The sequence below is a fragment of the Oncorhynchus nerka genome, linkage group LG26 (assembly GCF_034236695.1).
Source record: "Oncorhynchus nerka isolate Pitt River linkage group LG26, Oner_Uvic_2.0, whole genome shotgun sequence".
NCBI lineage: Eukaryota > Metazoa > Chordata > Actinopteri > Salmoniformes > Salmonidae > Oncorhynchus > Oncorhynchus nerka.
Genome location: NC_088421.1, coordinates 44235618 through 44263576, shown reverse-complemented (window position 1 = coordinate 44263576; position 27959 = coordinate 44235618). Strand labels below are relative to the sequence as shown.

Sequence of the window (27959 nt, the reverse complement as noted above, 5' to 3'; positions counted from 1 at the left end):
AATTTAGAGTGGTAGAAAGTGGCTTTAGCAGCAGAGACAGAAGAGGAAAATGTAGAGAGGAGGGAGTGAAAGGATGCCAGGTCCGCAGGGAGGCGAGTTTTCCTCCATTTCTGCTCGGCTGCCCGGAGCCCTGTTATGTGAGCTCGCAATGAGTCGTCGAGCCACGGAGCGGGAGGGGAGGACCGAGCCGGCCTGGAGGATAGGGGACATAGAGAGTCAAAGGATGCAGAAAGGGAGGAGAGGAGGGTTGAGGAGGCAGAATCAGGAGATAGGTTGGAGAAGGTTTGAGCAGAGGGAAGAGATGATAGGATGGAAGAGGAGAGAGTAGCGGGGGAGAGAGAGCGAAGGTTGGGACGGCGCGATACCATCCGAGTAGGGGCAGTGTGGGAAGTGTTGGATGAGAGCGAGAGGGAAAAGGATACAAGGTAGTGGTCGGAGACTTGGAGGGGAGTTGCAATGAGGTTAGTGGAAGAACAGCATCTAGTAAAGATGAGGTCGAGCGTATTGCCTGCCTTGTGAGTAGGGGGGAAGGTGAGAGGGTGAGGTCAAAAGAGGAGAGGAGTGGAAAGAAGGAGGCAGAGAGGAATGAGTCAAAGGTAGACGTGGGGAGGTTAAAGTCGCCCAGAACTGTGAGAGGTGAGCCGTCCTCAGGAAAGGAGCTTATCAAGGCATCAAGCTCATTGATGAACTCTCCGAGGGAACCTGGAGGGCGATAAATGATAATGATGTTAAGCTTGAAAGGGCTGGTAACTGTGACAGCATGGAATTCAAAGGAGGCGATAGACAGATGGGTAAGGGGAGAAAGAGAGAATGACCACTTGGGAGAGATGAGGATCCCGGTGCCACCACCCCGCTGATCAGAAGCTCTCGGGGTGTGCGAGAACACGTGGGCGGACGAAGAGAGAGCAGTAGGAGTAGCAGTGTTATCTGTGGTGATCCATGTTTCCGTCAGTGCCAAGAAGTCGAGGGACTGGAGGGAGGCATAGGCTGAGATGAACTCTGCCTTGTTGGCCGCAGATCGGCAGTTCCAGAGGCTACCGGAGACCTGGAACTCCACGTGGGTCGTGCGCGCTGGGACCACCAGATTAGGGTGGCCGCGGCCACGCGGTGTGGAGTTTGTATGGTCTGTGCAGGGAGGAGAGAACAGGGATAGACAGACACATAGTTGACAGGCTACAGAAGAGGCTACGCTAATGCAAAGGAGATTGGAATGACAAGTGGACTACACGTCTCGAATGTTCAGAAAGTTGAGCTTACGTAGCAAGAATCTTATTGACTAAAATGATTAAAATGATACAGTACTGCTGAAGTAGGCTAACTGGCAGTGGCTGCGTCCCTCTCCTCTCTACCCCACCAGAGGTGAGTCTAGACCCCTGTCCCTCTCCTCCCTAACACCCTATCCCTCTCTCTCTAACCCCCTGTCTCTCTCCTCTCTACCCCACCAGAGGTGAGTCTGGACCCATGTCCCTCTCTCTCTAACCCCCTGTCTCTCTCCTCTCTACCCCACCAGAGGTGAGTCTGGACCCCTGTCCCTCTCTCTCTAACCCCCTGTCTCTCTCCTCTCTACCCCACCAGAGGTGAGTCTGGACCCCTGTCTCTCTCTCTCTAACACCCTGTCCCTCTCTCTCTAACCCCCTGTCTCTCTCCTCTCTACCCCACCAGAGGTGAGTCTAGACCCCTGTCCCTCTCCTCCCTAACACCCTGTCCCTCTCTCTCTAACCCCCTGTCTCTCTCCTCTCTACGCCACCAGAGGTGAGTCTGGACCTCTGTCCCTCTCTCTCTAACCCCCTGTCTCTCTCCTCTCTACGCCACCAGAGGTGAGTCTGGACCCCTGTCCCTCTCTCTCTAACCCCCTGTCTCTCTCCTCTCTACGCCACCAGAGGTGAGTCTGGAGCGGGAAGACAGAAAACACAAAGAAGGTGATCCAGTATCTGGCGGTGGTGGCTTCCTCTCACAAGGGCAGCAAGAAGGACACTGGAGCTGTGAGTGTTAGCTCTAGTGTACAATACAATATGATACACTACAATACACTGGAGCTGTGTTACCTCTAGTGTACAATACAATATGATACACTACAATACACTGGAGCTGTGTTACCTCTAGTGTACAATACGATATGATACACTACAATACACTGGATCTGTGTTACCTCTAGTGTACAATACGATATGATACACTACAATACACTGGAGCTGTGTTACCTCTAGTGTACAATACAATATGATACACTACAATACACTGATACAATATGATACACTACAATACACTGGAGCTGTGAGTGTTCACTCTAGTGTACAATACAATATGATACACTACAATACACTGGAGCTGTGTTACCTCTAGGGTACAATACAATATGATACACTACAATGCACTGGAGCTGTGTTACCTCTAGTGTACAATACAATATGATACACTACAATACACTGGATCTGTGAGTGTTACCCTAGGGTTGCAAAACGTTCCCAAATGTTCCAGAAATCCTGGATGGAAGTTTCCTGGAATCAGGATGGAATAAGCAGGACATCTGGGAATCATCCAACTGGGATTTCTGGAAAACCTGGGAATTTTGGGAAGTTAGAGGAATTTGTACAACCCCTACCTCTACTGTACTCTGCTAAACACATTCAATACAATGTGACCTGTTGAGACCCTCAGAGGATAGCAGCAGATATTGACCCTCAGAGGATAGCAGCAGATATTGACCCTCAGAGGATAGCAGCAGATATTGACCCTCAGAGGATAGCAGCAGATATTGACTCTCAGAGGATAGCAGCAGATATTGACTCTCAGAGGATAGCAGCAGATATTGACTCTCAGAGGATAGCAGCAGATATTGACTCTCAGAGGATAGCAGCAGATATTGACTCTCAGAGGATAGCAGCAGATATTGACCCTCAGAGGATAGCAGCAGATATTGACCCTCAGAGGATAGCAGCAGATATTGACCCTCAGAGGAGCAGCAGATATTGACCCTCAGAGGATAGCAGCAGATATTGACCCTCAGAGGAGCAGCAGATATTGACCCTCAGAGGATAGCAGCAGATATTGACCCTCAGAGGAGCAGCAGATATTGACCCTCAGAGGATAGCAGCAAATATTGACCCTCAGAGGAGCAGCAGATATTGACCCTCAGAGGAGCAGCAGATTTTGACCCTCAGAGGATAGCAGCAGATATTGACCCTCAGAGGAGCAGCAGATATTGACCCTCAGAGGATAGCAGCAGATATTGACCCTCAGAGGAGCAGCAGATATTGACCCTCAGAGGATAGCAGCAGATATTGACCCTCAGAGGAGCAGCAGATATTGACCCTCAGAGGATAGCAGCAGATATTGACCCTCAGAGGAGCAGCAGATATTGACCCTCAGAGGATAGCAGCAGATATTGACCCTCAGAGGATAGCAGCAGATATTGACCCTCAGAGGAGCAGCAGATATTGACCCTCAGAGGAGCAGCAGGTATTGACCCTCAGAGGAGCAGCAGATATTGACCCTCAGAGGAGCAGCAGATATTGACTCTCAGAGGATAGCAGCAGATATTGACCCTCAGAGGATAGCAGCAGATATGTACTTTTATCAATGTTGATAACAAAGCATTTCTTTAACGATGAAAAACATTTCTGTTGTGTGACAGGATGCACCAACGCTAGTCAAGGTATGACAACTCTTTCTGTGATGTGGGCGATGCTGACTACTGTAACCTTAACTGACTGTGTGGTAGAAACTACGGCTGCTCTGATTGGTGGACTGCTTCCTCTACAGTTTGTGCTGCTTTGTGCTGCTGGTGGTTTAGGCTTTATGTCTTCTGCTGAAGAGGCAAATCTCTCACAACCAATACTGATAGACAATGAGCTGCTATGGACCCGCCCCCCTAGTTCTATATTCAATACTGATAGCCAATGAGCTGCTATGGACCCGCCCCCCTAATTCTATATTCAATACTTAGGTGTTATGTCTTCTGCTGAAGAGGCAAAGTTCTATATTCAATACTGATAGCCAATGAGCCGTATTCTAAGTCCTGCTATGGACCCGCCCCCCTAGTTCTATATTCATATGCTATATATTCTATATTAACCTTACCCAATCACAGAAGAAGACAGTTTAGGGTTCACATATCAGACACAACCTATTCCCCAAGGATACAATTACAGAAGAAGAAGAGGAAGAATTTTATTTAAAAAATAGCTAGTGACAGTGATGAAGAAGGAGAATATAAGAATACTTTATTGTGTATCATAAATAATACGTTATGCCAGGTTATAATACGTTATGCCAGGTTATGATACGTTATGCCAGGTTATAATACGTTATGCCAGGTATTAATATGCCAGGTATTAATATATTATGCCAGGTTATAATACGTTATGCCAGGTTATAATGCGTTATGCCAGGTTATAATGCATTATGCCAGGTTATAATACGCCAGGTTATTATGCAAGGTTATAATGCATTATGCCAGGTTATAATACGTTATGCAAGGTTATGATACGTTATGCCAGGTTATGATACGTTATGCAAGGTTATGATACGTTATGCCAGGTTATGATACGTTATGCCAGGTTATAATATATTATGCAAGGTTATGATACGTTATGCCAGGTTATGATACGTTATGCCAGGTTATAATACGTTATGCCAGGTTATAATACGTTATGCCAGGTTATGATACGTTATGCCAGGTTATGCCAGGTTATAATACGTTATGCCAGGTTATAATACGTTATGCCAGGTTATAATACATTATGCCAGGTTATGATACGTTATGCCAGGTTATGATACGTTATGCCAGGTTATGATATGTTATGCCAGGTTATGCCAGGTTATAATACGTTATGCCAGGTTATGATACGTTATGCCAGGTTATGATACGTTATGCCAGGTTATAATACGTTATGCCAGGTTATAATACGTTATGCCAGGTTATAATACGTTATGCCAGGTTATGCCAGCCAGGTTATGATACGTTATGCCAGGTTATGATATGTTATGCCAGGTTATAATACGTTATGCCAGGTTATGATACGTTATGCCAGGTTATGATACGTTATGCCAGGTTATAATACGTTATGCCAGGTTATAATACGTTATGCCAGGTTATAATACGTTATGCCAGGTTATGATACGTTATGCCAGGTTATGATACGTTATGCCAGGTTATGCCAGGTTATAATACGTTATGCCAGGTTATAATACATTATGCCAGGTTATGATACGTTATGCCAGGTTATGATACGTTATGCCAGGTTATGATATGTTATGCCAGGTTATGCCAGGTTATAATACGTTAGGCCAGGTTATAATACGTTATGCCAGGTTATAATGCGTTATGCCAGGTTATAATGCATTATGCCAGGTTATAATACGTTATGCAAGGTTATGATACGTTATGCCAGGTTATAATACGTTATGCCAGGTTATAATACGTTATGCCAGGTTATGATACGTTATGCCAGGTTATGATACGTTATGCCAGGTTATGCCAGGTTATAATACGTTATGCCAGGTTATAATACGTTATGCCAGGTTATGATACGTTATGCCAGGTTATAATACGTTATGCCAGGTTATAATACGTTATGCCAGGTTATAATACGTTATGCCAGGTTATGATACGTTATGCCAGGTTATGATATGTTATGCCAGGTTATGATACGTTATGCCAGGTTATAATACGTTAGGCCAGGTTATGATACGTTATGCCAGGTTATAATACGTTATGCCAGGTTATAATACGTTATGCCAGGTTATGATACGTTATGCCAGGTTATGATACGTTAGGCCAGGTTATGATACGTTATGCCAAGTTATGATACGTTATGCCAGGTTATGATACTTTATGCCAGGTTATGCCAGGTTATAATACGTTATGCCAGGTTATAATACGTTATGCCAGGTTATGATACGTTATGCCAGGTTATGATGCGTTATGCCAGGTTATGATACGTTATGCCAGGTTATAATACGTTATGCCAGGTTATAATACGTTATGCCAGGTTATGATACGTTATGCCAGGTTATGATACGTTAGGCCAGGTTATGATACGTTATGCCAAGTTATGATACGTTATGCCAGGTTATGATACTTTATGCCAGGTTATGCCAGGTTATAATACGTTATGCCAGGTTATAATACGTTATGCCAGGTTATGATACGTTATGCCAGGTTATGATGCGTTATGCCAGGTTATAATACATTATGCCAGGTTATGATACGTTATGCCAGGTTATAATGCATTATGCCAGGTTATAATACGTTATGCCAGGTTATGATACGTTATGCCAGGTTATAATGCGTTATGCCAGGTTATAATGCATTATGCCAGGTTATAATACGTTATGCCAGGTTATGATACGTTATGCCAGGTTATAATACATTATGCCAGGTTATGATACGTTATGCCAGGTTATAATACGTTATGCCAGGTTATGATACGTTATGCCAGGTTATGATACGTTATGCCAGGTTATGATACGTTATGCCAGGTTATAATACGTTATGCCAGGTTATGATACGTTATGCCAGGTTATAATACGTTATGCCAGGTTATAATACGTTATGCCAGGTTATGATACGTTATGCCAGGTTATAATACGTTATGCCAGGTTATAATAAGTTATGCCAGGTTATAATACGTTATGCCAGGTTATAATAACTTATGCCAGGTTATGATACGTTATGCCAGGTTATAATACGTTATGCCAGGTTATGATAACTTATGCCAGGTTATAATACGTTATGCCAGGTTATAATAACTTATGCCAGGTTATGATACGTTATGCCAGGTTATAATACGTTATGCCAGGTTATAATACGTTATGCCAGGTTATAATAAGTTATGCCAGGTTATAATACGTTATGCCAGGTTATAATAACTTATGCCAGGTTATGATACGTTATGCCAGGTTATAATACGTTATGCCAGGTTATGATAACTTATGCCAGGTTATAATACGTTATGCCAGGTTATAATAACTTATGCCAGGTTATGATACGTTATGCCAGGTTATAATACGTTATGCCAGGTTATGATACGTTATGCCAGGTTATGATACGTTATGCCAGGTTATAATACGTTATGCCAGGTTATGATACGTTATGCCAGGTTATAATACGTTATGCCAGGTTATAATACGTTATGCCAGGTTATAATACGTTATGCCAGGTTATGCCAGGTTATAATACGTTATGCCAGGTTATAATACGTTATGCCAGGTTATAATATATTATGCCAGGTTATGATACGTTATGCCAGGTTATAATGTATTATGCCAGGTTATGCCTGGTTATAATATGCTATGCCTGGTTATAATACATTATAATACGTTATGCCAGGTTATAATACGTTATTCCAGGATATAATACATTATCATACGCTATGCCAGGTTATGATACGTTATGCCAGGTTATAATGCATTATAATACGTTATGCCTTGTTATAATACGCTATGCCAGGTTATGATACGTTATGCCAGGTTATAATGCATTATAATACGTTATGCCTTGTTATAATACGCTATGCCAGGTTATAATACATTATGCCAGGTTATAATACATTATAATATGTTATGCCAGGTAATGCCAGGTATTAATACATTATGCCAGGTTATAATGCATTATAATACGTTATGCCTGGTTATAATACATTATAATAGGTTATAATGATCACATCATCATCTGCCTCCTCTGTAGGAGAAGCCAGAGAAGCCTGGGTCTCTGGCCTATGTGAGTATGAGAGTAGCACCCTATTCCCTATTTAGTGCACTACTTTTGACCTATAGAGGTCTGGTAAAAAAAAGTGCACTGCATATGTAATAGGGTGCCATTTGGGAGTTCATACCTGCATGCTAGCTAGCGTGTCACACCTAGATTAACCGATATGATAAATCTCTCCTGTCCTATAGCACGTGAACACTATTAACTGCTGATGGACCTGTCTGTGTGTTAGAAAGTAGTGGCCTGTATGACATTTAAAAATAGTGTGTGAAACATCAAAGTCACCCCATAATAATCTTTTCACGAATCTCTCTGAGTGGTTGCTATGCTACATCTCACTGACTGTGTTTTGCTCTGTGTCTGTTGCACTGCTTGTTAGTGTGCTAAAAAAAAGTGTGTTTCTGTTGTCCATTTCTTTGTTGTTGTACAGTGTGACATAACTTGTGTTGTTCTGTCGTGTGACATCATTCTCTGGTAATATTCATGAAGTGGAATAATAATTGTGACATCACAATAATTGTGACGTCACAGATATGTTGGACATATGTGATTGGTTTTCCTGCTTTCCCCCGTTTTGCCCTACAGGGGGAGCTAGAGAAGCAGCTGCTGCAGGCTAACCCCATACTGGAAGCCTTCGGGAACGCCAAGACCATCAAGAACGACAACTCCTCACGATTCGTAATTAACTCACAGTTTACACACGCTCAGACATTATTACACACTCTTTTCAAACAAAACTATATATATTTTTTTTTAAATTCAAATTAAATTAATTCATTCATTCCATCGCTCTCTACTACTCTACTACTAACTTAATTAAAGCTTTTAACTAGGACCCAGAGTCTTTCCCGGTTTGATTACGAAGTCAGGAAAATCTCCTGGCACCAGTCCCTTGTTATTAGAGTACAGACTGTTAGTCCTTGTCATGACATTTATCAAGAGCTCAGTGCTCATATATACAGTATCCTACATCTCTCTCCTCATATATACAGTATCCTACATCTCTCTCCTCATATATACAGTATCCTACATCTCTCTCCTCACATATACAGTATCCTACATCTCTCTCCTCACATATACAGTATCCTACATCTCTCCTCATATATACAGTATCCTACATCTCTCTCCTCATATATACAGTATCCTACATCTCTCTCCTCACATATACAGTATCCTACATCTCTCTCCTCACATATACAGTATCCTACATCTCTCTCCTCACATATACAGTATCCTACATCTCTCTCCTCATATATACATTATCCTACATCTCTCTCCTCACATATACAGTATCCTACATCTCTCTCCTCATATATACAGTATTCTACATCTCTCTCCTCACATATATAGTGTCCTACATCTCTCTCCTCATATACAGTATCCTACATCTCTGTCCTCATATATACAGTATCCTACATCTCTCTCCTCATATACAGTATCCTACATCTCTCTCCTCATATACAGTATCCTACATCTCTCTCCTCACATATACAGTATCCTACATCTCTCTCCTCACATATACAGTATCCTACATCTCTCCTCATATATACAGTATCCTACATCTCTCTCCTCACATATACAGTATCCTACATCTCTCTCCTCACATATACAGTATCCTACATCTCTCTCCTCACATATACAGTATCCTACATCTCTCTCCTCACATATACAGTATCCTACATCTCTCTCCTCATATATACATTATCCTACATCTCTCTCCTCACATATACAGTATCCTACATCTCTCTCCTCATATATACAGTATTCTACATCTCTCTCCTCACATATATAGTGTCCTACATCTCTCTCCTCATATACAGTATCCTACATCTCTGTCCTCATATATACAGTATCCTACATCTCTCTCCTCATATACAGTATCCTACATCTCTCTCCTCATATACAGTATCCTACATCTCTCTCCTCACATATACAGTATTCTACATCTCTCTCCTCACATATACAGTATCCTACATCTCTCTCCTCACATATACAGTATCCTACATCTCCCTCCTCACATATACAGTATCCTACATCTCTCTCCTCATATATACAGTATCCTACATCTCTCTCCTCACATATACAGTATCCTACATCTCTCTCCTCACATATACAGTATCCTACATCTCTCTCCTCATATACAGTATCCTACATCTCTCTCCTCACAGGGCAAGTTTATTAAGCTCAACTTTGACGTGACCGGATTCCTGGTTGGAGCCAACATCGATACCTGTATCCTCATGAAATATACTTCCTCTAAATATACAGACTCTGGGCTCCTCATAGAGATGTATTGTAGGTGTTTTTATTGTAGGTGTTTAATTCATCTTTTAGAGATTCGGGAGATATTAAAACGCACATAAGGGACAGTTTCCCGGACACAGGTTAAACCCTAGTCCTGGACTAAAAAACATGTTCAATGAAGACTTCATATTCATATTTCATGCGTGTCGGGGGAAACTGGCCCAACGTAAAATGCAGTGTCTTGTTCCTGCACCACAGAGGGTTTTGTCTTTGACCCTCCCCTGTCCACCAGACCTGCTGGAGAAGTCTCGCTGTATCCGCCAAGCCAAGATAGAGAGAGCCTTCCATATCTTTTACTACATGGTGGCCGGAGCGAAGGACCAACTAAAGGGTGAGGAGAGAGATGGATAGAATGAGATGGATAGAATGAGATAGATAGAATGAGATGGATAGAATGAGATGGATAGAATGAGATAGATAGAATGAGATGGATAGAATGAGATAGATAGATAGATAGAATGAGATAGATAGATAGATAGATAGAATGAGATAGATAGATAGATAGATAGATAGATAGATAGATAGATAGATAGATAGAGAATAGATAGATAGATAGAAGATAGAGATAGATAGATAGATAGATAGATAGATATAGATAGATAGATAGATAGATAGATAGATAGATAGATAGATAGATAGATAGAAGATAGAGATAGATAGATAGATAGAGATAGATAGATAGATAGATAGATAGATAGATAGATAGATAGATAGATAGATAGAATGAGATAGATAGATAGATAGAATAGATAGATAGATAGATAGATAGATAGATAGATAGATAGATAGATAGATAGATAGATAGATAGATAGATAGATAGAATAGAGATAGATAGATAGATAGATAGATAGAATGAGATAGATAGATAGATAGATAGATAGATAGATAGATAGAGATAGATAGATAGATAGATAGATAGAATAGATAGATAGATAGATAGATAGATAGAATGAGATAGATAGATAGATAGATAGATAGATAGATAGATAGATAGATAGATAGATAGAATGAGATAGATAGATAGATAGATAGATAGATGAGATAGATAGATAGATAGATAGATAGATAGATAGATAGATAGATAGATAGATAGATAGATAGATAGATATAATGAGATAGATAGATAGATAGATAGATAGATAGATAGATAGATAGATAGATAGATAGATAGATAGAATGAGATAGATAGATAGAGATAGATAGATAGATAGATAGAATGAGATAGATAGATAGATAGATATAATGAGATAGATAGATAGATAGAATGAGATAGATAGATAGATAGATAGATAGATAGATAGATAGATAGATAGATAGAGATAGATAGATAGATAGATAGATAGATAGATAGATAGATAGATAGATAGAATGAGATAGATAGATAGATAGATAGATAGATAGATAGATAGATAGATAGATAGATAGATAGATAGATAGATAGATAGATAGATAGATAGATAGATAGATAGATAGATAGATAGATAGAATGAGATAGATAGATAGATAGATAGATAGATAGATAGATAGATAGATAGATAGATAGATAGATAGATAGATAGATAGATAGATAGATAGATAGATAGAATGAGATAGATAGATAGATAGATATAATGAGATAGATAGATAGATAGATAGATAGAATGAGATAGATAGATAGATAGATAGAATGAGATAGATAGATAGATAGATAGATAGATAGATAGATAGATAGATAGATAGATAGATAGATAGAATGAGATAGATAGATAGATAGATAGATAGATAGATAGATAGATAGATAGATAGAATGAGATAGATAGATAGATAGATAGATAGATAGATAGAATGAGATAGATAGATAGATAGATAGATAGAATGAGATAGATAGATAGATAGATAGATAGATAGATAGATAGATAGATAGATAGATAGAATGAGATAGATAGATAGATAGATAGATAGATAGATAGATAGATAGATAGATAGATAGATAGATAGATAGATAGATAGATAGATAGATAGATAGATAGATAGATAGATAGATAGATAGATAGATAGAATGAGATAGATAGATAGATAGATAGATAGATAGAATGAGATAGATAGATAGATAGATAGATAGATAGAATGAGATATATAGATAGATAGATAGATAGATAGATAGAATGAGATAGATAGATAGAATGAGATAGATAGATAGAATGAGATAGAGAGATGGATAGAATGAGATAGATAGATAGATAGAATGAGATAGAGAGATGGATAGAATGAGATAGATAGATAGATATAATGAGATAGATAGATAGATAGAATGAGATAGATATATAGATAGAATGAGATAGATAGATAGAATGAGATGGATAGAATGAGATAGATAGATAGATAGAATGAGATAGATAGATAGAATGAGATGGATAGATAGATGTGAATGAGATAGATAGATAGATAGATACTGTTCATTTTTATTGTTTATTTCAGATATATTATCTATAGATAGATAGATGTTAACATAGATACCCATAATAAAGATAGAATTGAATTGAAATGGAATTGATAGATAGATAGATAGATAGAATTAGATAGATAGATAGAATTAGATAGATAGATAGATAGAATTAGATAGATAGATAGAATTAGATAGATAGATAGATAGATAGATAGATAGATAGATAGATAGATAGATAGATATAATTAGATAGATAGATAGATATAATTAGATAGATAGATAGATATAATTAGATAGATAGATAGATAGAATTAGATAGATAGATAGATAGATAGATAGATAGATAGATAGATAGATAGATAGATAGATAGATATAATTAGATAGATAGATAGATATAATTAGATAGATAGATAGATATAATTAGATAGATAGATAGATAGAATTAGATAGATAGATAGATAGAAATAGATAGATAGATAGATAGATAGATAGATAGATAGATAGATAGATAGATAGATAGATAGATAGATAGATATAATTAGATAGATAGATAGATAGATAGAATTAGATAGATAGATAGATAGATAGATAGAATTAGATAGATAGATAGAATTAGATAGATAGATAGATAGATAGATAGATAGATAGATAGATATAATTAGATAGATAGATAGATATAGATAGATAGATAGATATAATTAGATAGATAGATAGATAGAATTAGATAGATAGATAGATAGATAGATAGATAGATAGATAGATAGATAGATAGATAGATAGATAGATATAATTAGATAGATAGATAGATATAATTAGATAGATAGATAGATATAATTAGATAGATAGATAGATAGAATTAGATAGATAGATAGATAGATAGAAATAGATAGATAGATAGATAGATAGATAGATAGATAGATAGATAGAATTAGATAGATAGATAGATAGATAGATAGATAGATAGATAGATAGATAGATAGATAGATAGATAGATATAATTAGATAGATAGATAGATAGATAGAATTAGATAGATAGATAGATAGATAGAATTAGATAGATAGATAGTTAGATAGAATGAGATAGATAGATAGATAGATAGAATGAGATAGATAGATAGATAGATAGAATGAGATATATAGATAGATAGATCGATAGATAGATAAAATGTTTATTTCACTTTATATATTATCTACCTCACTTGCTTTGGCAATGTTAACACATGTTTCCCATGCCAATAAAGCCCTTGAATTGAATTGAAATTTAATAGATAGATGGATAGATGGATAGATAGATAGATAGATATGGATGGATGGATGGACAGGCCTCAGGCCTTATTTAATTATATAGTGTGTAACCATACAGCTCCTCCTCTCCTGTCTGTTCCTGAATAGAGGAGCTGTTACTGGAGGATTTTGGGGCCTACCGGTTCCTGGTGTCAGGTCATGTGGAGGTGCCTGGTCAGGAAGATGATCAGATGTTCATAGAAACACTGGAGGCCATGGAGATCATGGGTTTCTCTGAGGACGAGAGGACAGGTACTGGAGAGAGGGGAGATCATGGGTTTCTCTGAGGACGAGAGGACAGGTACTGGAGAGAGGGGAGATCATGGGTTTCTCTGAGGACGAGAGGACAGGTACTGGAGAGAGGGGAGATCATGGGTTTCTCTGAGGACGAGAGGACAGGTACTGGAGAGAGGGGAGATCATGGGTTTCTCTGAGGACGAGAGGACAGGTACTGGAGAGAGGGGAGATCATGGGTTTCTCTGAGGACGAGAGGACAGGTACTGGAGAGAGGGGAGATCATGGGTTTCTCTGAGGACGAGAGGACAGGTACTGGAGGGAGGGGAGATCATGGGTTTCTCTGAGGACGAGAGGACAGGTACTGGAGGGAGGGAGATCATGGGTTTCTCTGAGGACGAGAGGACAGGTACTGGAGGGAGGGGAGATCATGGGTTTCTCTGAGGACGAGAGGGAGATCATGGGTTTCTCTGAGGAGGGGACAGGTACTGGAGAGAGGGAGATCATGGGTTTCTCTGAGGACGAGAGGACAGGTACTGGAGGGGGAGATCATGGGTTTCTCTGAGGACGAGAGGACAGGTACTGGAGGAGGGGAGATCATTTTCTCTGAGGACGAGAGGACAGGTACTGGAGGGAGGGAGATCATGGGTTTCTCTGAGGACGAGAGGACAGGTACTGGAGAGAGGAGATCATGGGTTTCTCTGAGGACGAGAGGACAGGTACTGGAGGGAGGGGAGAGGGTTTCTCTGAGGACGAGAGGACAGGTACTGGAGAGAGGGGAGATCATGGGTTTCTCTGAGGACGAGAGGACAGGTACTGGAGGGAGGGGAGATCATGGGTTTCTCTGAGGACGAGAGGACAGGTACTGGAGAGAGGGGAGATCATGGGTTTCTCTGAGGACGAGAGGACAGGTACTGGAGGGAGGGGAGATCATGGGTTTCTCTGAGGACGAGAGGACAGGTACTGGAGGGAGGGAGATCATGGGTTTCTCTGAGGACGAGAGGACAGGTACTGGAGGGAGGGGAGATCATGGGTTTCTCTGAGGACGAGAGGACAGGTACTGGAGAGAGGGGAGATCATGGGTTTCTCTGAGGACGAGAGGACAGGTACTGGAGGGAGGGGAGATCATGGGTTTCTCTGAGGACGAGAGGACAGGTACTGGAGGGAGGGGAGATCATGGGTTTCTCTGAGGACGAGAGGACAGGTACTGGAGGGAGGGGAGATCATGGGTTTCTCTGAGGACGAGAGGACAGGTACTGGAGGGAGGGGAGATCATGGGTTTCTCTGAGGACGAGAGGACAGGTACTGGAGGGAGGGGAGATCATGGGTTTCTCTGAGGACGAGAGGACAGGTACTGGAGGGAGGGGAGATCATGGGTTTCTCTGAGGACTCTGGAGGGAGGGGAGATCATGGGTTTCTCTGAGGACGAGAGGACAGGTACTGGAGGATCATGGCTGTCTCTGAGGGGAGATCATGGGTTTCTCTGAGGACGAGAGGACAGGTACTGGAGGGAGGGGAGATCATGGGTTTCTCTGAGGACGAGAGGACAGGTACTGGAGGGAGGGGAGATCATGGGTTTCTCTGAGGACGAGAGGACAGGTACTGGAGGGAGGGGAGATCATGGGTTTCTCTGAGGACGGGACAGGTACTGGAGGGAGGGGATCATGGGTTTCTCTGAGGACGAGAGGACAGGTACTGGAGGGAGGGGAGATCATGGGTTTCTCTGAGGACGAGAGGACAGGTACTGGAGGGAGGGAGATCATGGGTTTCTCTGAGGACGAGAGGACAGGTACTGGAGGGAGGGGAGATCATGGGTTTCTCTGAGGACGAGAGGACAGGTACTGGAGGGAGGGGAGATCATGGGTTTCTCTGAGGACGAGAGGACAGGTACTGGAGGGAGGGGAGATCATGGGTTTCTCTGAGGACGAGAGGACAGGTACTGGAGGGAGGGAGATCATGGGTTTCTCTGAGGACGTACTGGGGAGGGAGATCATGGGTTTCTCTGAGGACGACAGGTAGGAGGATCATGGGTTTCTCTGAGGACGAGAGGACAGGTACTGGAGGAGGGGAGATCATGGTTTCTCTGAGGACTACTGGAGGGAGGGGAGATCATGGGTTTCTCTGAGGACGAGGACAGGTACTGGAGGGAGGGGAGATCATGGGTTTCTCTGAGGACGAGAGGACAGGTACTGGAGGAGGGGAGATCATGGGTTTCTCTGAGGACGAGAGGACAGTTACTGGAGGAGGGGGAGATCATGGGTTTCTCTGAGGACGAGAGGACAGGTACTGGAGGGAGGGAGATCATGGGTTTCTCTGAGGACGAGAGGACAGGTACTGGAGGGAGGGGAGATCATGGGTTTCTCTGAGGACGAGAGGACAGGTACTGGAGGGAGGGGAGATCATGGGTTTCTCTGAGGACGAGAGGACAGGTACTGGAGGAAGGGGAGGGCTGTCTCTGAGGACAAGAGGACAGGTACTGGAGGGAGGGGAGATCATGGCTGTCTCTGAGGACGAGAGGACAGGTACTGGAGGGAGGGGAGATCATGGGTTTCTCTGAGGACGAGAGGACAGGTACTGGAGAGAGGGGAGATCATGGGTTTCTCTGAGGACGAGAGGACAGTTACTGGAGGGAGGGGAGATCATGGGTTTCTCTGAGGACGAGAGGACAGGTACTGGAGGGAGGGGAGATCATGGGTTTCTCTGAGGACGAGAGGACAGGTACTGGAGGGAGGGGAGATCATGGGTTTCTCTGAGGACGAGAGGACAGGTACTGGAGGGAGGGGAGATCATGGGTTTCTCTGAGGACGAGAGGACAGGTACTGGAGGAAGGGGAGGGCTGTCTCTGAGGACAAGAGGACAGGTACTGGAGGGAGGGGAGATCATGGCTGTCTCTGAGGACGAGAGGACAGGTACTGGAGGAAGGGGGGGGCTGTCTCTGAGGACGAGAGGACAGGTACTGGAGGGAAGAGGAGGGCAGTCTGGCTTTTAGTCTATCATTCTCTTTCACTACCTCACTTTGTCTTTCTCTGAACATCTGTTGTTCTCTCTCTCTCTCACTCTATCTCTCTATCTCTCTTGAGGACGAGGGGATGGGTAGGGATAGGGCTGTTTCTCTTTCTGTTGTCTCTCTCAGTGATGTCTGTCTCTCTCTCCCCTCCCACTCTCCTCTCATCCCTCACTCCTCTCCTCTCTCTAGGCATGATGAAGGTGGTCTCCACTGTGCTCCAGCTGGGGAACATTAAGTTCAACAAGGAGAGGAACAATGAGCAAGCCACCATGCCCGACAACACAGGTGATACATGACATCACACAGGTAGTAGCAGAAATTTGTTAGACATGACATCACGCAGGTAGGAGAAAAACAGGTTAGACATGACATCACAAAGGTAGGAGCAACACAGGTGTGACATGACATCACACAGGTAGTAACCACACAGGTGAGACATGACATCACACAGGTAGTAACCACACAGGTGAGACATGAAATCACACAGGTAGGAGCAACACAGGTGAGACATGAAATCACAAAGGTAGGGGCAACACAGGTGAGACATGACATCACACAGGTAGTAACCACAGGTAACATACCACTAACACAGGTAACAAAGATAACAGGTAACATACCACTAACACAGGTAAGAAAGACAACAGGTTACATACTACTAACACAGGTAATAAAGACAACAGGTAACATACCACTAACACAGGTAAGAAAGATAACAGGTAACATACCACTAACACAGGTAAGAAAGACAACAGGTAACATACCACTAACACAGGTAAGAAAGATAACAGGTAACATACTACTAACACAGGTAAGAAAGACAACAGGTAACATACCACTAACACAGGTAAGAAAGACAACAGGTAACATACCACTAACACAGGTAAGAAAGACAACAGGTAACATACTAACACAGGTAAGAAAGACAACAGGTAACATACCACTAACACAGGAAAGATAACAGGTAACAGGTAAGAAAGACAACAGGTAACATACTACTAACACAGGTAAGAAAGACAACAGGTAACATACCACTAACACAGGTAAGAAAGATAACAGGTAACATACCACTAACACAGGTAAGAAAGATAACAGGTAACATACCACTAACACAGGTAAGAAAGACAACAGGTAACATACCACTAACACAGGTAAGAAAGACAACAGGTAACATACTACTAACACAGGTAAGAAAGACAACAGGTAACATACCACTAACACAGGTAAGAAAGACAACAGGTAACATACCACTAACACAGGTAAGAAAGACAACAGGTAACATACCACTAACACAGGTAAGAAAGATAACAGGTAACATACCACTAACACAGGTAAGAAAGATAACAGGTAACATACCACTAACACAGGTAATAAAGATAACAGGTAACATACCACTAACACAGGTAAGAAAGATAACAGGTAACATACCACTAACACAGGTAAGAAAGATAACAGGTAACATACCACTAACACAGGTAAGAAAGACAACAGGTAACATACCACTAACACAGGTAAGAAAGACAACAGGTAACATACCACTAACACAGGTAAGAAAGATAACAGGTAACATACCACTAACACAGGTAAGAAAGATAACAGGTAACATACCACTAACACAGGTAAGAAAGACAACAGGTAACATACCACTAACACAGGTAAGAAAGATAACAGGTAACATACCACTAACACAGGTAAGAAAGATAACAGGTAACATACCACTAACACAGGTAAGAAAGATAACAGGTAACATACCACTAACACAGGTAAGAAAGATAACAGGTAACATACCACTAACACAGGTAAGAAAGATAACAGGTAACATACCACTAACACAGGTAAGAAAGACAACAGGTAACATACCACTAACACAGGTAATAAAGACAACAGGTAACATACAGTACAACAAATCTTTCTCTCTCTCTTTCCCTTTCTTCTCTTCTCTTTTCTTCCTATCTCTCTCTCTTCCTCCCCCCCCCCCTCTCTCTCTCTCCCTCCCTCCCTCTCTCTCTCTCTCTTCCTTCCCCCTCCCCTCTCTCTCTCTCTCCTCCCTCCCCCTCCCTCCCCCTCCTCTCCCCCTCTCTCTCTCTCTCTCTCTCCTCCCCCTCCCCTCCCCTCTCTCTCTCTCTCTCTCCTCCTCCCCCTCCCTCTCTCTCTCTCTCTCTCTCTCTCCTCCTCCCCCCCTCCCCTCTCTCTCTCTCCTCCCCCTCCCCCCTCTCTCTCTCTCTCCTCCTCCCTCCCCCTCTCTTCTCTCTTTCTCTCTTCAGCGGCTCAGAAAGTGTGCCACCTGCAGGGTATCAACGTGACAGACTTCACCCGTTCCGTCCTCACCCCCCGTATCAAGGTGGGCAGAGAGGTGGTGCAGAAGGCTCAGACCAAGGAGCAGGTACTCTTCTATTCTACTCTATTCTATTCTGTTCTTCAGTATTATATTATACTCCATTCTACTCTATTATATTCTACTCTATTATATTCTACTCAAGTCTACTCTACTCTATTCCACTCTACTTTATTCTAATATATTCTATTATACTCTAGTCTACTCTATTATGTTCTATTCTACTCTATTATGTTCTATTCTACTCTATTATGTTTTATTCTACTCTATTATGTTTTATTCTACTCTTTTCTATTCTACTATATTCTGTTCTTCAGTATTATATTATACTCCATTCTACTCTATTATATTCTACTCAAGTCTACTCTACTCTATTCCACTCTACTTTATTCTAATCTATTCTATTATACTCTATTCTACTCTATTATGTTCTATTCTACTCTATTATGTTCTATTCTACTCTATTATGTTTTATTCTACTCTATTATGTTTTATTCTACTCTTCTATTCTACTATATTCTGTTCTTCAGTATTATATTATACTCCATTCTACTCTATTATATTCTACTCAATTCTATTATACTCTATTCCACTCTACTTTATTCTAATCTATTCTATTAAACTCGTTTCTATTGTACTCTATTATATTCTACTCTATTGTTCTCTATTCTACTCTATTGTGTTGTATTCTATTCTACTCTATTCTATTTGACTCAATTATATTCTGCTCTATTCTATTCTACTCTATTCTATTATCTTCTATTCTACTATTGTCTATTATACTATCTTCTATTATCTATTCTACTATCTTCTATTCTACTATTTTCTATTATAATATCTTCTATTCTACTCTATTCTACTATCTTCTATTCTACTATTTTCTATTCTAATATCTTCTATTCTACTCTATTCTACTATCTTCTATTCTACTATTTTCTATTCTAATATCTTCTATTGTACTCTATTCTACTATCTTCTATTCTATTCTATTCAATTCTACTCTATTCTATTCTACTCGGTTCTACTTTGTTATATTTTACTCTATTCTATTCAACTCTACTCTATTCAACTCTACTCTATTCAACTCTACTCTATTCAACTCTACTCTATTCAACTCTACTCTATTCTACTCGGTTGTACATTGTTATATTTTACTCTATTCTATTCAACTCTACTCTATTCAACTCTACTCTATTCAACTCTACTCTATTCTACTCGGTTGTACTTTGTTATATTTTACACTATTCTAAGCAACTCTACTCTATTCAACTCTACTCTGTTCTATTCTATTCAACTCTACTCTGTTCAACTCTACTCTATTCAACTCTACTCTATTCAACTCTACTCTGTTATATTCTATTCAACTCTACTCTATTCTACTCTACTCGGTTGTACTTTGTTATATTTTACTCTATTCTATTCAACTCTACTCTATTCAACTCTACTCTGTTCTACTCTATTCTATTCATCTCTACTCTATTCTACTCTACTCAATTCTACTTTACTATATTCTATTCTACTTTATTCTACTGTTTTCTACTGTATTCTACTCTATTCTATGCTACTATATTCTGTTCTATTCTACTTGATTATTTTCTACCCTTTTCTGTTCTATTATATTATACCCTGTTCAACTCGTACTTGTACTCTATTCTACTTTATTCTATTGAACTACTACTACTCTATTCTACTATCGTCTACTCTGCTCTACTCTATTATATTCAATCTACTTTATTATATTCTACTCTGTTCTACTCTATTCTGTTCTACTCTATTTTACTGTAATGTACTCTGTACTATTCTATTCAAATCTACTCTTACTCTCTTCTGTTCTCTTCGATTCTGTTCTAATCTATTCTATTCTAATATGTTCTAGTCAATTCTTCACTACTCTAATCTACCCTATTCTACTCTCTTCTACTCTATTCTATTCAAATATATTCTACTCTATTCTATTCTATTCTACTATATTATATTCGACTCTATTGTTTTTGGTTCTACTTTATTGTTATATTATGCTCTATTCTATTCAACTCTACTATATTCTACTTCATTCTACTCTATTACATTCAACTCTAAACTAATGTAATCTATCCAATTTTATTCAACTCTACTCTATTCTATTATTATGCTCTATTCTATTCAACTCTGTTTGACTCCATCCTATTATGTTCTACTCTATTATATTGTACTATATTCTACTCTACTTTATTCTGTTATATTCTATTCTACTCTATTCTGTTTTATTCAACTATACACTACTCTAATCTACTCTATTCAACTCCCTTCTTCTCTTTAATCAACTCTATTATGTTCTCCTCTAGTCTTCTCTACTATATTCTACTCTATTCAACACTACTCTATTCTACTCTGTTCTACTCTATTCAACTCTACTCTATTATGTTCTATTATGTTCTACCCTATTCTACTATGTTCTATTCAACTCTACACAATTCTAATCTACTCTATTCTAATCTACTCTATTTAACTCTAGTCTATTATATTATATTATATTCTACTCTATTCTAATCTATTATATTCTAATCTATTATATTCTACCCTATTCTAATCTACTCTATTCTAATCTACTCTATTTAACTCTACTGTATTCAACTCTAATCTATTATATTCTACTCTATTCTAATCTACTCTATTCTAATCTATTATATTCTAATCTATTATATTCTACTCTATTCTAATCTACTCTATTCTAATCTATTATATTCTAATCTATTATATTCTACTCTATTCTAATCTATTATATTCTAATCTATTATATTCTACCCTATTCTAATCTACTCTATTTAACTCTAGTCTATTATATTATATTATATTCTACTCTATTCTAATCTATTATATTCTAATCTATTATATTCTACCCTATTCTAATCTACTCTATTCTAATCTACTCTATTTAACTCTATATTCAACTCTAATCTATTATATTCTACTCTATTCTAATCTACTCTATTCTAATCTATTATATTCTAATCTATTATATTCTACTCTATTCTAATCTACTCTATTCTAATCTATTATTTTCTAATCTATTATATTTTAATCTATTATATTCTACCCTATTCTATTCTAATTTACTCTATTCTAATCTACTTTATTCTACTATAATCTACTCTATTTTATTATTCTCTTGTCTATTGTATTCTAATCTACTCTATTTAACTCTACTGTATTCAACTCTAGTCTATTATATTCTACTCTATTCTAATCTATTATATTCTAATATATTATATTCTAATCTATTATATTCTAATCTATTATATTCTACCCTATTCTATTCTAATTTACTCTATTCTAATCTACTCTATTCTACTATAATCTATTATATTCTACTCTATTCTAATCTATTATATTATAATATATTATATTCTAATCTATTATATTTTAATCTATTATATTCTACCCTATTCTATTCTAATTTACTATATTCTAATCTACTCTATTCTACTATAATCTATTATATTCTACTCTCTTCTAATCTATTATATTCTAATTTATTATATTCTACTATATTATATTATATTCTAATCAATTATATTATACTCTATTCTACCCTACTCTAGTCTAATATACTCTATTTAACTCTACTCTACTCTATTAATCTCTAATCTATTATATTCTACTCTATTCTACTCTATTGAACTCTACTCCATTCTACTCTACTCAACGCTATTCTACTCTACTCTATTTTATTATTCTCTTGTCTATTGCATTCTACTCTACTCTATTCTAATCTACTCTATTTAACTCTACTCAACTAATCTATTATATTCTACTCTATTCTATTCAACTCTATTATATTATACTCTATTCTATTCTACTCTACTCTATTTTATTATTCTCTAGTCTATTGTATTCTACTCTATTCTACTCTACTCTATTTTATTATTCTCTAGTCTATTGTATTCTACTCTATTCTATTCTAGATTCAACTTAATTGTACAATACCTTCCTCTCACATGTTCAGTTAAAAGTTTAATCTTATTTTCAACAGAGACCTGGCAACATATAATGTATCTGAAGCCATAAGTAGTTATAGTACATAGCCCTTCTCTGGGGGAAGCTTTAGTCAGAGACAGGGCTGTACGTGGAGGCAGACCAGATGGCGGTTCACACACTCACTGTCTCCCTCTCTCCTTCTCCCCTCCCTCTCTCCTTCTCCCTCTCCCTCTCTCCTTCTCCCCCTCCCTCTCTCCTTCTCCCTCTCCCTCTCTCCTTCTCCCCCTCCCTCTCTCCTTCTCCCTCTCTCCTTCTCCCCCTCCCTCTCTCCTTCTCCCTCTCCCTCTCTCATTCTCCCCTCCCTCTCTCCCTCTCCTTCTCTCCTTCTCCCCCCCTCTCCTCCTTCTCCCTCTCCCTCTCTCATTCTCCCTCTCCCTCTCTCCTTCTCCCTCTCTCCTTCTCCCCTCCCTCTCTCCTTCTCCCTCTCCCTTTCTCCTTCTCCCCCTCCCTCCCTCTCTCCTTCTCCCTCTCCCTCTCTCCTCCCCTCCCTCTCTCCTTCTCCCCCTCCCTCTCTCCTTCTCCCTCTCCCTCTCCCTCTCTCATTCTCCCTCTCCCTCTCTCCTTCTCCCCTCCCTCTCTCCTTCTCCCTCTCCCTCTCTCATTCTCCCTCTCTCCTTCTCCCCTCCCTTTCTCCTTCTCCCCCTCCCTCTCTCCTCCCCCTCCCTCTTTCCTTCTACCCCTCCCTCTCTCCTTCTCCCTCTCCCTCTCTCCCCCTACCCCTCCCTCCCTCTCTCCCTCTCTCCCTCCCCCTCCCCCAGGCTGACTTTGCCATCGAGGCCCTAGCGAAGGCCATGTATGAGCGGTTGTTCAGGTGGATCCTGGCCAGGGTGAATAAGACTCTGGATAAGGCCAAACGTAAAGGAGCATCATTCCTGGGGATCCTAGACATCGCTGGCTTCGAAATCTTTGAGGTGAGATTGAGGAGCATCCTCTTTAAGTTGACAGAGAAAGGAATTCAGCAGGGGTCCCGTAAGGCCAGTTGGTAGCTCATGGAGCATCGCAATGCCAAGGTTGTGGGTTCGATTCCCATGGAGGACCGGTAAAATAAAATGACGCACCAACGACTGTAATTCACTCTGGATTCGAGCATCTGCTATATTACTGAAATTTAAACCATTTAAAATGGGTAAATGTAGCGATTTGGGAGCCCCATCTACCTCCCAAAAGGGACATTTCCCCAGAACATTAACTACTATGATTATTATTATCCCACAATTAAAAACACCCCTACGGCCCTAGTCAAAGTAGTGCACTAAATAGGGAATAGGATGTAATTTGGGATGCAGACCTGATGTACAGGACTATGAGGTGAGCAGTACCTCTATGTTCATTCCATCTCTCCCATCTCCCCTCCTCAGGGACTACCACGGTACTGTAGCCCTGTGTAAACCACTGTGTACCTTCTCCTTCTCCTCAGGGACTACCACGGTACTGTAGCTCTGTGTAAACCACTATGTACCTTCTCCTTCTCCTCAGGGACTACCACGGTACTGTAGCTCTGTGTCAACCACTATGTACCTTCTCCTTCTCCTCAGGGACTACCATGGTACTGTAGCTCTTTGTAAACCACTATGAACCTTCTCCTCAGGGACTACCACGGTACTGTAGCTCTTTGTAAACCACTATGTACCTTCTCCTCAGGACAACTCGTTTGAGCAGCTGTGCATCAACTACACCAACGAGCGTCTGCAGCAGCTGTTCAACCACACCATGTTCATCCTGGAGCAGGAGGAGTACAAGAGAGAGGGGATCGACTGGGCCTTCATAGACTTCGGCCTGGACCTGCAGCCCTGCATAGAGCTCATCGAGAGACCGGTAACACACACACACACACAGAGACACACACATACTGTACACATTGAACCTACAGCAATGCACATACGGATGGGTGCTGGTTCTCTAAAGCTAACCCTCCCCCACCCTTCTAGAACAATCCTCCAGGTATCTTGACTCTGTTGGATGAGGAGTGCTGGTTCCCTAAAGCTAACCCGCCCCCCACCCTTCTAGAACAATCCTCCAGGTATCTTGGCTCTGTTGGATGAGGAGTGCTGGTTCCCTAAAGCTAACCCTCCCCCCACCCTTCTAGAACAATCCTCCAGGTATCTTGGCTCTGTTGGATGAGGAGTGCTGGTTCCTAAATCTAACCCTCCCCCACCCTTCTAGAACAATCCTCCAGGTATCTTGGCTCTGTTGGATGAGGAGTGCTGGTTCCCTAAAGCTAACCCTCCCCCCACCCTTCTAGAACAATCCTCCAGGTATCTTGGCTCTGTTGGATGAGGAGTGCTGGTTCCCTAAAGCTAACCCTCCCCCCACCCTTCTAGAACAATCCTCCAGGTATCTTGGCTCTGTTGGATGAGGAGTGCTGGTTCCTAAAGCTAACCCTCCCCCCCACCCTTCTAGAACAATCCTCCAGGTATCTTGGCTCTGTTGGATGAGGAGTGCTGGTTCCCTAAAGCTAACCCTCCCCCACCCTTCTAGAACAATCCTCCAGGTATCTTGGCTCTGTTGGATGAGGAGTGCTGGTTCCCTAAAGCTAACCCTCCCCCACCCTTCTAGAACAATCCTCCAGGTATCTTGGCTCTGTTGGATGAGGAGTGCTGGTTCCCTAAAGCCACAGACTTGTCCTTCGTTGAGAAGCTGATGAACACACACACGTCCCACTGCAAGTTCTCCAAACCCAAATCACTCAAAGACAAGACTGCCTTCTCTGTTCTTCACTACGCCGGCAAGGTGAGATTATATATTTCTGTCTGAAGAGTTCTCCACTAGGCTGGCAGGGTGAGATTATATATTTCTGTCTGAAGAGTTCTCCACTAGGCTGGCAGGGTGAGGTGAGATTATATATTTCTGTCTGAAGAGTTCTCCACTAGGCCGGCAAGGTGAGATTATATATTTCTGTCTGAAGAGTTCTCCACTAGGCCGGCAGGGTGAGATTATATATTTCTGTCTGAAGAGTTCTCCACTAGGCCGGCAGGGTGAGATTATATATTTCTGTCTGAAGAGTTCTTCACTAGGCCGGCAAGGTGAGATTATATATTTCTGTCTGAAGAGTTCTCCACTAGGCCGGCAAGGTGAGATGAGATTATATATTTCTGTCTGAAGAGTTCTCCACTAGGCCGGCAAGGTGAGATGAGATTATATATTTCTGTCTGAAGAGTTCTCCACTAGGCCGGTAGGGTGAGATGAGATTATATATTTCTGTCTGAAGAGTTCTCCACTAGGCTGGCAGGGTGAGATTATATATTTCTGTCTGAAGAGTTCTCCACTAGGCCGGCAGGGTGAGATTATATATTTCTGTCTGAAGAGTTCTCCACTAGGCCGGCAAGGTGAGATGAGATTATATATTTCTGTCTGAAGAGTTCTCCACTAGGCTGGCAGGGTGAGATGAGATTATATATTTCTGTCTGAAGAGTTCTCCACTAGGCCGGCAAGGTGAGATGAGATTATATATTTCTGTCTGAAGAGTTCTCCACTAGGCCGGCAAGGTGAGATTATATATTTCTGTCTGAAGAGTTCTCCACTAGGCCGGCAGGGTGAGATGAGATTATATATTTCTGTCTGAAGAGTTCTCCACTAGGCCGGCAGGGTGAGATGAGATTATATATTTCTGTCTGAAGAGTTCTCCACTAGGCCGGCAGGGTGAGATGAGATTATATATTTCTGTCTGAAGAGTTCTCCACTAGGCCGGCAAGGTGAGATGAGATTATATATTTCTGTCTGAAGAGTTCTCCACTAGGCCGGCAAAGTGAGATTATATATTTCTGTCTGAAGAGTTCTCCACTAGGCAGGCAGGGTGAGATGAGATTATATATTTCTGTCTGAAGAGTTCTCCACTAGGCAGGCAGGGTGAGATGAGATTATATATTTCTGTCTGAAGAGTTCTCCACTATGTCGGCAGGGTGAGATGAGATTATATATTTCTGTCTGAAGAGTTCTCCACTAGGCTGGCAGGGTGAGATGAGATTATATATTTCTGTCTGAAGAGTTCTCCACTAGGCTGGCAGGGTGAGATGAGATTATATATTTCTGTCTGAAGAGTTCTCCACTAGGCTGGCAGGGTGAGATGAGATTATATGTAGGTGGATTAATAACATGGTTGTGTTGTGGTTATGTTGTGTTGTGGTTGTGGTTATGTTGTGTTGTGGTTGTGGTTATGTTGTGTTGTGGTTGTGTTATACAGTAGGTGATCTACAACAGTGCCAGCTGGCTGACGGAGAACATGGTTGTGTTGTGGTTGTGGTTATGTTGTGGTTGTGGTTATGTTGTGTTGTGGTTGTGTTATACAGTAGGTGATCTACAACAGTGCCAGCTGGCTGACGGAGAACATGGTTGTGTTGTGGTTGTGGTTGTGGTTATGTTGTGGTTGTGGTTATGTTGTTTTATGATCGTGATTGTGTTATAGGTGGACTACAATGGGGACAGCTGATTGAAGGAGAACATGGTTGTGGTTGTGTTATGGTTGTGTTGTGTTGTGGTTGTGTTATAGGTGGACTACAACGGGGCCAACTGGCTGACTAAGAACATGGACCCTCTGAATGACAACGTGACGGCTCTCCTCAACAACTCATCCAACCCCTTCATACAGGACCTCTGGAAGGATGGTGAGCCACAGGAAGCGTCCCAAAATGGCACCCTGTTCC

The 27959-nt window shown here is 40.8% G+C and overlaps 1 protein-coding gene across 1 annotated transcript in view; it reads left to right on the top strand.

Annotated features, from left to right (window-relative positions):
* The window catches only part of LOC115103527 (myosin-11-like), a 93116-nt gene that overhangs the window by 23059 nt on the left and 42098 nt on the right, over positions 1-27959 (top strand). The window contains exons 7-18 of the mRNA XM_065010785.1: positions 1895-1982; positions 3635-3655; positions 8300-8392; positions 9883-9946; positions 10251-10349; positions 13838-13981; positions 17160-17255; positions 19232-19350; positions 24078-24230; positions 24961-25134; positions 25876-26049; positions 27806-27920. Coding sequence (XP_064866857.1) covers positions 1895-1982; positions 3635-3655; positions 8300-8392; positions 9883-9946; positions 10251-10349; positions 13838-13981; positions 17160-17255; positions 19232-19350; positions 24078-24230; positions 24961-25134; positions 25876-26049; positions 27806-27920 — 1340 coding nt within the window. The remainder of the gene's footprint in view (positions 1-1894; positions 1983-3634; positions 3656-8299; positions 8393-9882; positions 9947-10250; positions 10350-13837; positions 13982-17159; positions 17256-19231; positions 19351-24077; positions 24231-24960; positions 25135-25875; positions 26050-27805; positions 27921-27959) is intronic.